This window comes from Wyeomyia smithii, chromosome 3, assembly GCF_029784165.1.
Source record: "Wyeomyia smithii strain HCP4-BCI-WySm-NY-G18 chromosome 3, ASM2978416v1, whole genome shotgun sequence".
Classification (NCBI taxonomy): domain Eukaryota; kingdom Metazoa; phylum Arthropoda; class Insecta; order Diptera; family Culicidae; genus Wyeomyia; species Wyeomyia smithii.
Window position 1 is genome coordinate 265,129,112 of NC_073696.1, and position 14,841 is coordinate 265,143,952.

At 37.7% G+C, this 14,841-nt stretch overlaps 1 protein-coding gene across 1 annotated transcript in view; it reads right to left on the bottom strand.

Moving 5' to 3' along the window:
- The window catches only part of LOC129726512 (microtubule-associated protein futsch), a 208,848-nt gene that overhangs the window by 102,138 nt on the left and 91,869 nt on the right, over positions 1-14,841 (bottom strand). The window contains exon 2 of the mRNA XM_055683324.1: positions 10,681-10,779. Coding sequence (XP_055539299.1) covers positions 10,681-10,779 — 99 coding nt within the window. The remainder of the gene's footprint in view (positions 1-10,680; positions 10,780-14,841) is intronic.

Genomic DNA, 14,841 nt, shown 5'->3' on the forward strand with positions numbered 1-14,841 from the left:
TTTGAGGATTCTACTTTATAAGAAATCTACAGTTAACTAAGAAGAATCCATTACATGGATTAGTAGATTGGTTTAGTTAGAAAATATGCGTTTTTGCCCGTTTTCAATTGTGTTTTCATGTTGTATGAGATAAATATATGGTCTGAGATGAACAATGGAGCAGTTTCCCTATTTCATGTTTTTTTCGAAAAAAAGTTCAAAATGATCGAAGCGAAGCACAGAAGCCAAAGCGCAAACGACAAAAGATAATACTAGACGGGGATAAGATAGGTTACTTGAAGATCTTGAATCTCCTACCTGCTGAACCAGCAACGAACATGAACAGTGATTGGATAGAACCTAGATCCAACTACGACATCCCATACTCAGTGTATGAACACTCTAGCTCAGTATGGGATGCTGGAGGACCTAGCGTTCGAAATGGATCGATCAAGTTCTATACTGACGGTTAAAAAATGGGGATCGTAACAGGGACGGGAGTGTACGGTCCTAGAACAAAAATATCAGTAGCTATGGGAAACTGGCCAACAGTCTTCCAGGTTGAAATAGCCGCCATTATAGAATGTGCAAATATCTGCCTGAGGAGGCCCTGAAAGCCTACAAGTGCATGTTTAGAATTGTCTGGGACGGCATTTGCCTTCTACAACAGATGAGACAGTTGAATTCTGTACTTCAGTACTTCAATAAGGGTTCCCTAAAACCCAAGGAAATCTGGTCTGCGCCGCCAGTCAGGGTAACTAGTTTCATAGAACAAGTTATTTATTATGTTTGGCACCTATCTCGCTATAGCTCGCCGTTTATCACTTCCTCAATAAGTGGTAGACAAGCTTGAAGCGCAGTACAGGAAACCGGGGCATATCAGAATAGTTCAAATAAATAAACGCAGTGGTCCAAAAAACCCCAACAGGAAAAAAGTCGAGCTTTCCCAAGCATAATGATAATATGGATGACAATAATATGGACGGAATCAATTCATTGTCTTCATATTTTGACTCAGAAAAGTTTTTTTTTCGTTTTTCATTCTCGAGTCTGCGTCGCTCGCCTATTTTGCAAAAATCTATTCTCAACTAGATACAAATGACTGCGTGTAGAAAGTTCTACTTCATTCTTGTTCGTCACACGGTAGCGAGTGGAACCTACAGTATAGCTGTTGGAGGTATGCGACATCAGGAAAAGAGAGCGGATTAGGAGTCAACACTGTCAGGCACTGTGGAACACCTTTCCTTTATTCTGCATACGGCAGCAACAGGTACCATCGTATGCGGAGGGCAGAGCGGAGAGCAAATTTATTATGTGCGGCAAAGGAAAATATTCAATGCTGCCGATTTACATAGCGGTATTTGATGGCAAAAGTTGGAATAAATTGCAAAAACCAAAATTATTATCAAACCCTCATAACAGACACCACTAGATTCATAGATAGTGGGCGTATCTCATGGCAACTGTTTTTTTTTCTGAATTTGTTTTGTTTTTGACTCACAACAACTATCAAACTACTAGCCAAAACTAAAATAGATTTTCGATGCGTAATTTATTGATTTTTCGAATGACATTTTTAAATATCGGTGGTTGTAGTCTACTTGTTACAGATATGGATAGGCAAATGAAAGGTATGCAGTAAGTTTTGAACATTTCAGTAAAATGGTTTGGCGTGTTATGGGCTATACATTTTGTTTTAAATATTTTTGAAACTTTGCCTTCCGAATTAAGCTTTTCTCAATGTTCTGAATGTTTCTAAGTACAAACTAACTCATTTTCAAGTAGATGTGAGTTTCCTGAAACACGTCTAGGTTTTGGTTTTAGTCCTGTCATTCCATACGAAGTGACTAAGAAAGTCACCGTCACCGATTTTGTTCGAAGTTGTGAAAATTATTCATCTGGGGTCATTTTGAGTGAGTCCTAATTTTGATGTCGATTGAAATACTCCCCACTCTGTGGGACCCCAGTCTGTTGCAACATAACACGCTTTGCTTCAATATTGGCCATGCGTTCAACTGCTCGAAGCTCGATTTCGGAAAGTTATCTGAAAAGCAAGGTAAACTCGACGCTCAACTATGTTTTTGAATGCATCTTAAAGCATTTTTCTCTGGTGGTATCAAATTTGGTATCAGTTGTTGCGCACTTGCTCAAAACATGTTTTTCTGATAAAATTCAAAATAGCGGTTTAGGTCTGATAAAAAGTGTGAGTTAGGTTGATAAAGAAAAGCCTCAACCTATGACTATTATGTAGCAAAACGGGATAAGAAAAATATTGGTTTGGCGTGCCCAACTCACTCATTCTCAACAAGGGTTGTCTTGTAGTAAAGATATGAGTGCGGGAGAACGTAAACGAATGAGTGTTTCCTGCTATTTTTAGTGATAACGCTTACCGTGCAACGCACACGCTGTTTGAGTAAACCGTTGCGTAGTTTAGTATTTTTCCAGAAGCAGTCAAAAAATTTCATTCTCTCTAACAAACAGATATTTGATGTAACTTTCCGTTACATAGTCTGAACTGAAGTGATATATCTTCCTTCGTCGGAATACTGATGCTGATACAAGGCACTTTGTGTTCCGTAGGAGAAACAACGACAGCCGCACGGCAATGAAATTAGTGGGTAACAAAATAAGAGTAGTGATAAAGTTTTTATTTCCTGGTAACTTTAGGTGACAGGAACAAAGCTAAAAATTAATGTTAGAAAAAGAAAGAGCATTGTTTTTTTCCTGGTTTCAATAAGATAAGTTTAAATTTGGTAAACAAAATCAATCTAGCAACACACTTGATTCTGGGCAGTACAAGTCACTGACAAAGGTTTAAAAAATTGTTTTAGCTTGTTCCACCGGTCATCGGAAGTTCTACGATGAAAAAAGTGGAACTACGACCGCTTTGAGGCTCCGCATTTCGAAGTTCGATTGAGCTGAAATTTTGCATGGGGAATTTTGACGTAGAATTACGTCTCTAAGAAAGTTCGGTTGCTTACAGGTACAGAACAGATATGCAACTTAAGAACCAAAAAACGAGACGAGACTAATTTTTTTTTTATTTTAAGTATCTACATCTAGCGGTGAAGGGGGCACATTTTGCACACAAAATTCTATTACACTTATACCATTCATATCTGCTCGTGGTGAAGAATTAGTTCGGTCTCTCTTGTCCTCATACAAAACAAAAAAGCAAAAAGACTGCTACCTCTCGCCGGTCTTTCGTCGAGAGAACTCTTTGTTCTTTCCATTTAATGATTCGTACAGTACCACCCGCATACGTGCAACGTTTTTTACCTATGTATATTTTTTTAAAATAAATTTCCTTGTTGCCTTAGTTGAAAACCAAATATTATGACTAACGACAATCGTTTTTTTACATAGTACCTAATGACCCTCCAAGCTGGTCTCAAGATACGATGTTGGCCTAACAAGCCAGTTGTCGTAGGTTCGAGTCTCGGCTCGGGAGAGACTGTTTGTGTCAGTAGGGTTGTAGCGCTAGCCCCGCAATTGTCCTGTACACTTAACAGCTGGCTGCGAAGTCTGTGTATAATAAACAGAAAATTGAGTTCCGAATCGGAATGTAGCACCAAGGCTTTGCTTTGCTTACCTTATGACGCAAGCAGTGCTGTGTATAGCGCGTCTGATATGCATTGCTCTCGTTGGTCGAGAAATTCGGCTTCCAACTCCAATGAAAATATTTAAGTAATTCTAAATGGGTATTTTACCCACTTTCAACAGTCGCGGGGTGTACGATCCAAGAAAATTGGTTGAGTAATGTTTGAATGGTCGAAAGACTTTTAGTTTATTTTTTTCTATTCATGTTGATTGTGAATTGTTACTGAATTTTCGTTTAAAAAATCTCTTGAATGCGGTCCTGTCTTGACTTGATTCTGATAGATTTAGTATCACCTTTTTTTGCACAGTGGTTCAATTAGGCAAATAGTGGAACTTAATTCCATAGCGCCTTTCACCTTCATTCTAGCTTAATAGTGTCTTCGGAACAATTGCTTGTATGAATGTATGAATGACTCGCATAATTGCAAATTGTCAAAAAATATCAAAAACTTAAGTATACCAAGAATAAAATAAACTAACTTTTTTGTGTTAAAAGATAGAGGAATGGTTTATTCAAGAAAGTTGAATAGAATTCAAAAATATTAACTTTTCTGAGAAAATTAAAATCCTATCTCCATTAGGTACAAAGTTATAGAGTATGTTATATAGAACTTACTTAAAACTTAGTTTTTTGTACTTAACTTTTGTTAGTTGCATTTTACAAGAAAACGTTGTTCTGAAGAAGCATCAAAGCGTACAAAACACACGCTTTTGTTGAAATCCACACATCTCCGGGACTTTTTCTTACAAAGTTAAAGCATATTTTAGCTTGTCTTTTTTTTTTCAAAATGCTTCTTTAGAATAACATTCTCAATGTAAAACGTAACTAACAAAAGTTAAGTACAAAAAACAATTTTTTAATATCTTTTATATAAAATACTCTGCAGCTCTGAATTCAATGAAGATAGGAGTTTTGTTTGTTCAGCAAAGTTTCATTTTTTTGTACGTTCTAAAACTTTGCCAAAAAAACTATTCCTCTATCTCTTAACACAAAAAAGTTATTACTTCTTATATATCAAAACTTACTGTAAGAGCAATTCTCGCTGAAACCGTCCTACTGGTGACATGAGGTCTTTCAAAAAAAATATTTTTCTGTCTAAATGATTGAAAGTAGCGAAAAAATGAGAAAACCACTTTGGTTAGTTCATATTGATGGACCCCTCGGGCACAAATCGGTTAAACGGTTTTTACAAAAATTGATTTTTGAGCAATTCTTGACCTTTTTATTGATTTATTTCTCTTGAATTTGTTATTGAACCCCCTACAACCAACACATCGTTTTCAAGAGGAATGATAGAGCTTTCATTTGAAGTAGAAAAAAATTGGCCGCCATCTTGGATCTCGCCGCCATGTTGGATTTCATCAGAAAAATGTGTTTTTGAGCAAGTGCGCAACCACCGATTTTGAATTTGACATCACCATTGGTAAGCTGAGAAAAAATGCTTTAAGATACATTCAAAATATAAGGTGAGCATTGAGTTTACCTTGTCATTCTGGTCACTTTTCAGAATCGACCTTCGAACAGTTCAAAGCATGACGCGCGGCCAATATCAAATTAACGCAATATGCTGAGCCTGTGGTGTGTGTCTGTGTGAAGTGAATATTAGGGGTCTTCCATATTCCACGTGGACAGATTTTTAAGGATTTTGTTACCGTCCACCCCCTTCCCCTTCCCCACAACTTCTCATATAAATTCTCAAAATTTTGTATGGACCGTGGACATCACACAGACCCCCCTCCCCAAAGTTGTCCACGTGGAATGTGGATGACCCAATGCCTGAGTGACTTTGGGTCTGTTCACAAATTACGTAAAGCATACAATCGTATCATTGTTTATTTCTTTACTCCCTCGCTCCTCCTTGAGTGTAACGTAATTTGTGATTAAGCTTCTCTACGATTTTTTTGCTAGAACAAAGATTTGTTCCTTGTACGAAGGACAGTTTTCGCGTGTTTAGTAATTAAACAAATTAATGTTAGATGTTGTTTTGAAGTAGAATACTTCTCTCAGGAAGTTCGGCTACATAGGGATGTAAAATGAAAATCTAAAATCGAAAAAAGTGAAAAATATTTCAAATTTCAAATGCTAATAAATCGGTTAGTATTCGATGGATTTCCTTCGTTCTTGCAGCAATAGATTGGAAAATTTTCTAAGATTCTTCCCAAAAGAAGATAATTGTAATTTTATTATTCACACTATTGTACTATTGGAAATAGTCAAGCCTTGTCAAAACGAAAAATTCGACCACTGATTGGTCGTTATATGATTGCTTCCCAAGCACGGTCGACAGAATCATATACCTCGCAATTGAAAACATGCTATTTGGCCTATATAGCAGCCTGTTTCAGCCGAAGCCGCTCATAATAGTTCTAGACAGCGACAACAGCAGTCGTCCTCCCTTAGCAGCAGCACTAGCAGTGCAGTGGATACCAGCGATGGCGGAAAGCGGCCACAGCTGTGGCGTAGCAATGGATAGCGCACTGGTTGCAGTGGATTCCAGCAACGATAGCAGCTGGTCAGCTGATGCAGGGACAGTGGATACCAATAGCAGCGTATAGCGGCCACAACTGTGGCATGGCTATGGATAGCGTAACAGTTGCAGCGGATCTCAGCATCGATAGAGGCTGATGCAGTGAGGCACTTTAGTGAAATGCAGTCTCTGTACGATAGTGGGCACTAGTAAATGCATTCAATGAAAAGTTGACTCATTTTGACTACACGTGAGCCGTCTAGTTTTGAGTGTTATATCAGCATTTAACTGTTAACTTTATCACAACGAATACTTTGTTCGCACTGTCAGCGATAACACAAAGATGTGATCGGCATCTTATCCGATACTAAATTGAACAACAAATTGTCCTTTTCAGGATGAAATAAAAACTTGATTGAAGAGTTAACATTTTCTAATGAGGTAATTCACATTTTTAAATTTGTAAAAGTTATAAATTTTACTTAATTTCCGTGTCTCAGAACGTACTTAATTATCTTTTCCTTTAGTCATGAGCACGACATCCGAAAAAATTTCATCTCAAAATTTAAAAATTGTCAAGCCCCGACCATGACAAGCAACTTAGGCGTCGTACACAAATTACGTAACGCATGAAGGGGAAGGGGGTCGAGTCTGCGTTACTTATTGTTACATATGGGGGAGGTGGGGGTAGTTGAGACGTTACGTAACTGTGATGTTTGCTCAAAATTGCACATTTGGGGGGGGCAGGTTGTCTAGCGTTACGTAATTTTTGAGGGGAATCATTTCGGACGTTACTTATTGTTACATAAGGGGGGAGGGGGCCGAAAATCTAGGTTTTTAGCGTTACGTAATTTGTGTACGACGCTTTACTATATTATTGAAAATGGTCAACCCTTGTTGAAGCGCAAAATTTGATTGATCTGATTAGTTAACGTTTATTTACTAGAAAAAATGACTGACATGCAAGCAGCCGGGTTATCTTTCTTGTAAAAGTATTCTACTTCAACCTTGCGGTCGTGGCTTTGCTACTGGTCCTGTTATTTGCTACTGTTATATACTGCTGTTTTCATGCATAAAACTACTATCAACAAACTTAGGTATGGTATACCAAGGTATAGTAAGAATCAAGTATATCCCGAGTAATTTGGAGAAGATTTGCGTATGTCAGCGTAAATAAAGTGAGAGTAGAATCATCACTTTTTCGTTCCTTAGCAAGTTCTTATCGACGAAAAGGGTACGTTTGTTATCTAACGAAATTCAGCCAACTGATCAAAAGTTATTCAAAAATTACGGTGCGTGGGTGCACTTACTATCTGTGAACTAGGGACACTGACTGTTCACATCATACGCACACCACAGGCTCAGTATATTGCGTTGATTTGATATTGGACGCGAATAATGCGTTGAACTGTTTGAAGCCGATTTTGAAAAGTGACCAGAATGACAAGATAACCTCATTTTTTCTCAGCTTTCCAATGGTGATATCAAATTCAAAATCGGTGGTTGCGAACTTGCTCAAAAACACATTTTTCTGATGAAATCCAACATGGCGGCGTGATCCAAGATGGTGGCCAATTTTTTTCTACTTCAAATGAAAGCTCTATCAATCCTCTTGAAAACGATGTGTTGGTTGTAGGGGGTGCAATAACAAATTCAAGAGTAATAAATCAATAAAAAGGTCAAGAATTGCTCAAAAATCAATTTTTGTAAAAACCATTTAACCGATTTGTGCCCGAGGGGTCCATCAATATGAACTAACCAAAGTGGTTTTCTCATTTTTTCGCTACTTTCAATCATTTAGACATAAAAATAACCTTTTTGAAAGACCTCATGTCACCAGTGGGACGGTTTCAGCGAGAATTGCTCTAAGATATGCTCGCCGTACTCTAAGATGGGTGGATTTTGACAAATAGAACCTACACGATTTTATAGTACTTCAGCCCCTTTTTAACCTATACGTTCTTGAAGTAATCGAAAAAAATAAGCTAAAATATGATGTAACATCGTAAGGAAAAGTCCTGGAGATGTATAGTCTCTGGCAAAAATGTGTGTTTTGTATGCTCTAATAATTTCTCAGAAAACCGGAAATGAACTCTTTGGGCTATATAAAAGTCTGCTTCTGCTCAAACCGATCATTTGACTAGTTAATGGCCACTAGGCGGTTCTAACCAAGCGGCAATCATAATCTGCCGTTTTTGTTTGGTTTTCAGTGTGGAAACAGACTCAAAGCTTAGGATCCACTTTGTAATCAGAGTGCCTCATTGAGAATGGTAACATTATTTGAATTGCAAACAATTGGCAAGATTTTAAAATACTTCGCTTTTTCTCATCCTATTATACGGATGATTCGATGGCTTCGTCAAACGCAATTCGACTATAATTCTCGCTGTTGGGGTCAATCGGTGCAATCAGTATCATATCCGATTGTCAATTGAGCAAAAAACTGTCCTATTTTGGGACGACCAAATAATGGATGAAACTGAATTAAATGAATTGAAGATTTAACATTATTATTTTGACGTGTATGCACTCTGACTGTTGAAACTTGTTTCCGACGCATTGTGTTTGGTCACAAACGATTGGTTTTATAATAATCCTGAAAAATAAAAAAAATTAAACCAAACAAAGCTAAACTGAATTGTAATCGTCCATTCGAAAAACTCTATCGAGAAAATAAAATAGAGATTTTTACCACGAAAAGCGCAGTCTGAATATTGTTGGAAACTATTCAGTTTGTTAACCTTTTTCTTACTTTTACATACTTTACCATGTTGAAAATAAATCTACAGAATTTGTTTTAGAACCAAAATCAAAGAAAAAAGAAGAGTTGTAAGTCCAACTAAAATCTACAGTTTTGATATGTTATCAAAAGTTTGGATGTTTTGATTGATTGAAAAAAGTGGACTCTGTAATTCTGCTTGCCAAATTTTTCGCCATGAAGACCCTTTTTCATAAAGTTAACCTGGTAGAAGATAAATGCTTTGCCTGAATTAGTAGTAATTAGCTAAAAGGGTACATGTTGAGTTTAAATTGAAAAGGAAATAATTACATTTGGGAAACACTTTATACTCAGCTTTGAATCATCAGTGTTAATTCTCCAGCTAATCTACCATCTTTTAAATGATCGCTCAAAAGAATTCGGAGAAATGGAAAACATAAAAAAAAATAATATTGAAGCAATTTTATTCCAAGCACAAACGATTTTATTCTGAAGATCGCATCGAAATTAACAACCCCATTCGTAGAGACTTATCTCATAATTAGAGGCGACAGCAGAGTTGCCATGAATTTTCGTTTCCTTCGCGCCACGGATAATTAATTTGATTGTGCTCCCGGAGTAGACAACCGACAGGTTGTACAGCAGCTTTGCTTGCAGAAGTATTATTTTCCTCTGGAGGTGGATACATTTCTCATTACTACTGGTATCGCCTTTAAGAGTGTCGGCCGTTTCTGCCAAGATTTGTGAGACAGTCAGAGGAAAAGCAATTTATTTCCACTTGCTCTGACTAACAACGCCACCTCGAAAAAAACACGGGTGGCTGAGCGGTTGAGTTACTGTTTGTTTGTGCTAGAAGCAGTAGGTTAATTGCAATTAGATTATTGCTTACAGTTCACGTGAGCTCCATAGAACGATTCATTGAGTTTGAAATAAATATGTTTCTAGCGATCATTACTTATCAAGAAGCCAAAGTTTGAACCCAGAACCAACGAAGGCGAAGTTTTTTTGCAATATGCTAAATTAATCAGAGTTCTGTTTCTTCGATTTATTTTATTGGAATAATGTTAACGTAAATCATAAAAAACAGCCGGAACGTTGTTAGTAATTGGTTTGTTTGTGTGTCGAAACAATAGTTCCCTAGAGGCAATTAATCAAAATGACACTTTCTGTAACACCATTAAGTGGGCGTTTTGCAAGGAATTTTGTGCGAAATTCGTGTGGGTTGCAGTGAGACAACCTTGAGCACACGAATTTATTATCATCTTGACCCCACCGCTAGGCACTGGAAGTATGAAACCAGCGCACCGAAAGAAAATACAAACTCGATTTTCCGAGCTTTCATTAATCTCAGCTATAGGATGACAAAGAGAGCGAGAGAGTGAGACTCGTTATAATTATATTGCCACAGTGCAACCGTATTTCATGACACAACAGGACAGTTTGCCGCTACCCGGGGCAAATATAAACTTCAATTTAGTTCGAAACAATTTTAATCTTTTTAGATTATTTTTGTCAAGGTTGATGAATATTTAAAACGGTCACAAGCAATATACTATCGAATTATGTACCAATACGGCCTAAAGTAAAAGTTTCGTAACAGTACACCAATTGCCCCAGAGTGACCAGAATCTGGACCTAATACCCGAACATTAGGTGACATGAACTGGAATGAAATCTGATTCCATTATTCCATATCACAGATTAGCTTGCAGATTAGATCCAACTCGAACCCTTTTTTTATTGGGCGCTGCGGCAAATGAAAATGATTTCCTAGAAACGTGAAACTTTTCGGCACTTGGGAACGGTTTGCATCTAACGCTTCAAGTAACAATCAACTTAGCTTATTTTTTCAGTTTCACCTGACTAAACTCTGACGGTAGAGAGAGAGAGAGAGAGAACAAAACTTTGACTTACCGTGCTTGCCTTCCTCTCCTTCCAGGGCCTGCAACGTGATGGTGTTCAGCTCCTCCTCCAGGTCGACGTGACAGTCGGACACGTCCCATGATAGGAAACCTGCGTGGGAAGGGCGGGATAGAACAAAACGACAGCGTCAATATTAGTTTGGCTGAGTTTGCAGGTAGGTGTGATAATACGGTCGAAGATTTTGAACAACAGTAAAAAAAAAGCAAAGAGCAGCCAGACTTTTCCGATTATCGCAAACTACCAACTACGTTTAACGAAGAGCACGTCCGGACTGCGTTGTGGTAGTAAAGCAGTTAAACGGAAATTGCATTTTCAGTTGCACTGCACAGTGTTCAGTTTTTCCGCATTGTATGCAAATTGGTACACTCAGTAATTGTGACCTAATTATTTGTTCGGCTTGTTTTGTGGTCGAATGCAAAAAAAAAACATTTTATAAGGATTTTGCCATAACGATTGAGATTCTTTCAGAACGAGTTTTTTTAATGCACAATAGAAAACGATTCAGCTCAAGTTTAATATTTATATTTTAATTTCGTTGGTTGTTATTGGTAATTATGTTTCAAATCCGTTCCGATAGATTTACTCAGAAGTCACATATTCGTTGTCTCATCCATATTTCTCCAATTACTTAAAAAATGATAAATAATCGAATAGAGCCAATTCGACAGCAGAAAATCACCAAAACTATTGGCGAGAAACGTACACTTGCCAGCCGTGAGGTTTATTGCTGTCGGGATGGTAAATTGCATTGTAATAAAGAAATAATTGGCAGGTTGCAAGATTGAAGGTACACGTTATCACTCTAGTAAACCCGTCGTCGGGGCCGATCGTCGGTAGCGGAACGATGATACACCGACATTTATAATCGACATTTATAATCGACGTTTGCTTCGACTCTTCTCTGCGCGATGGCCTGATTGTTGCTGACGGCAAACATGCGGAACCCCGGAACCAAGCTCAGGTCTTAAACGTGTCTCAAAATTGCTTGGATGACTGATAGATGGCTTAAATCAAATTTCCAATTAATTACTACCGCATTGTGAAAGTTTTGTGGCTGCTCAGGAGAAAATACCGAAATTTCCAGTGCTAAATTGTATTGTTTTCGTGAAACCGATTTTCGGTGCAACTCATATGACCTACATGAGCGCAGCGATTTCGAGTAAAACAATGCACACTCATTAAAAAGTATCAAACCGCACCCTCCGGGGTGCACAACGAAAAAATATACGTACGGTAAAACAATACCCCCCTGCTGACAGGTTCAGTATTTTACCCCTTTTTGTGAAACGGGCATTTTATCCGCCGTCCGCGCGGGTGGCGCTGTACTTGGGCACATGTGTGCCACTTCCGGTTCTGAAATTTTATACTCTCAATATTGGGGTTGTTTCATTTATATATGAGTCAGCGTCGTGTCTTGTTTGTCCTTCCGTCAGCGTTTGGATATTTGCTTCGCTGTGCTGCAAGGAGAAGTCGGTAATTACTCATGCCGTTCAGATAACTAAGGGAAGTCAGCCGGTATGAAGGATGGAATCGTGAGGGTGGCAGAGGGTGTTCAAACAGCGTGAGATTAAAATCTCTTATTTTGAAAACTGCTTTTGGTGGGTCATAACAGGTTGATGTTTGCAATCGAGTCAGGAACTCTTGTTTGAGATAAATTAACTAAGAGTTTTAAGTCTTTTAAGGCGAAAAAAGTAATAGAAAATTTTTAATCACGCTTACAGGTAAAAATTCAGTCAACACGATGTCAGCTCTGGCAAAAATTTACACAGGTTATCAATACCAATCAGGTGCAACCGAGGTGTATTAGGAAGCTGAAAAGTTTCAGTTTAATTTAATAGATTTACTAAACTTTACTCAAAAGTTGTCCATGGACAATTAGTTGAGAATTGATTTCTAGAAACTACACTGGTCAAAACAGGTTCATTCCAAAAGCTTAAACCGGAAAAAAATGAAAGATTAGAGCTATTCAACCAACCTGTGAACTTTATTGTCCCTAACCATTACTTACGCACCACATCTCCCCTTTTCAAGGAAGAATGATGAGCGTAGGAAAATGATTTTTAAGCAATACTAACTTGAGGTGGTTTTCTCTGTCAATAATGTCAATGTAATAATGCTCAGTGTTAGTATGAGTATTATGGCAAAAGGTATAGAATTGAGGCCTGGAATCTCGATCATCCTGTTGCTCGCTAATGAACTGAAAAAAAAACATTTAGCTATCGATGATTCCGTTCTAGGTCATTTAGTGTTGACGCGTGGTAAGCTGTTGATTAATTGATTGCCGTTCCCGTTTTCCATTTTCGTCATAGGACCCGTTGTATTACTAGATACAAGAATGAAAGCTTTACTGAAAGTGGTATGGATGGTGTGTTAATTTGGTTGGTTACGAGCCTTGTGAGCATGTACCAGGAACAACACTGTAGCAACGCATGAAGACTCCAGGAGCAACATGGACCCAGGTGACGAATACAGACCAACGGCTGGAAACTCGGAACATGGAACTGCCGATATGTCAATTTCATTTGAAGCACAGCAATTCTATGGTACGTACGTTTTGCGATGGTCATACAACAGACAAACAGACTTGCCACTAGATAACGATTTCTTCGTCGAGTGCCTGCATCGACTGACTGTCAAGATTTTGAATACCGAATAACTGTCGGAAGAATATCAAAACATCCACCTTTCAACGTCTGTCGCTACTAGTGATTGGATTCGTGAGAAGTTATTCATGACTACGAAGCTTAAAGAGATTTTAAAGGCTGTTCGCACCTACACCTACTCCAAATGTGCGTAATGACAAAAGCAAAAATATATCCTTCCTTTTTTCTCCTGAATGGATGGAGTCCAGTGCTATGTGAGTATTTGGCTTGGATTATCAAGCCCATTTGGATCCCGCAGGGTACTTCGGAATGGTGATGGTTTCTCTTGCCTGCTGTTCAACATTGCACTAGAAGGTTTTACGCGACGAGCAACAACCTTCAACCGGGTGAGCCAATTCATCTGCTTTGTAGGAAGAACGTAGTAGGCGGTAAAACAGCAGTACACCAGACTAAAACCGCCGTGAGATCCAGCGGCGTATTTTCAACGGAACTCGTGCCTATTATGACCGGTTATCCTCTATGGGCACGAGGCGTGGACTCTGCTCGAGGAGGCGGTGGTGTGCAGGAGGACGGTGTGTGGCAGTGAGGGACGAATTTCAAACAAAAACTGATGTGAAAAACTATCACTGATCCCTGATTAGCCACTCATCGAGACTAACACATAAGCTCCACAAAAAGTCCCAGTTTTAAATTTATTTCATTGTCATTTTTGATATGGCTGTTCCTATGGTCAAAAGATGCCATTTTGTGCTATTGGTTTAAGTTTTTGGAACACGACTCATTCTGGGAAAATATTTAAAAATGTTATTTTGTGGAGGTATTGATGATTACAAATAATTTTTGGGTTTGTTCGAACGGTGTGACGTCTTCGGCAAAGTTGTAGATAACAATTTTGTTTTTCCGGAACAAAGATACTCTCTAAAAAAGAAGATTGTTTTTTTTTTTTGAAAAAAAGTTAAAGGAAAAATAAAATTTAATGACCTATCGGGAAAAGCTCATTTTTATAAAAATCTAATTTTTTTTTTCGAAAAACTTCAAGAGATAACCTAAACAATAAAACCGGCACAATCATGGACAAATAAAAAAAAAATGTTACAAAATTTTGAAAAAAAAACTTAATTGTTTTTACACAGGGTACATTTTTTATGGAAGAACAAAATTTTCAGATTTTTTTTTTAATTCCCCATCGAGTGCACCCTTGAAAATTAAACATATTTCTACAGCCGAAACGGTCTGTTTGATCGGCGTGGTGTCTTCGGCAAAGTTGTAGATAACAATTTTGCACTTCCAAAAAAATATATTGACCTCAAAAACTATATAAAAAAATTCTCAAAAAATCATAGCCTTTTTTCTCCATGATCGGAACGGTTTCATTGTTAAGGTAATCTTTTGTAGTTTAAAAAAGGATGTTTATTTAATGCGCTCTTTTGGATATGTAATTTTTTATTTTTTTCTTGACTTTTTTTCAAAAAAAAATTGTTTTTCGAATGTATATAGTTTTGGAAAGACAAAATTGTTATTGTAAATATTTGTAATCATCAATACCTTT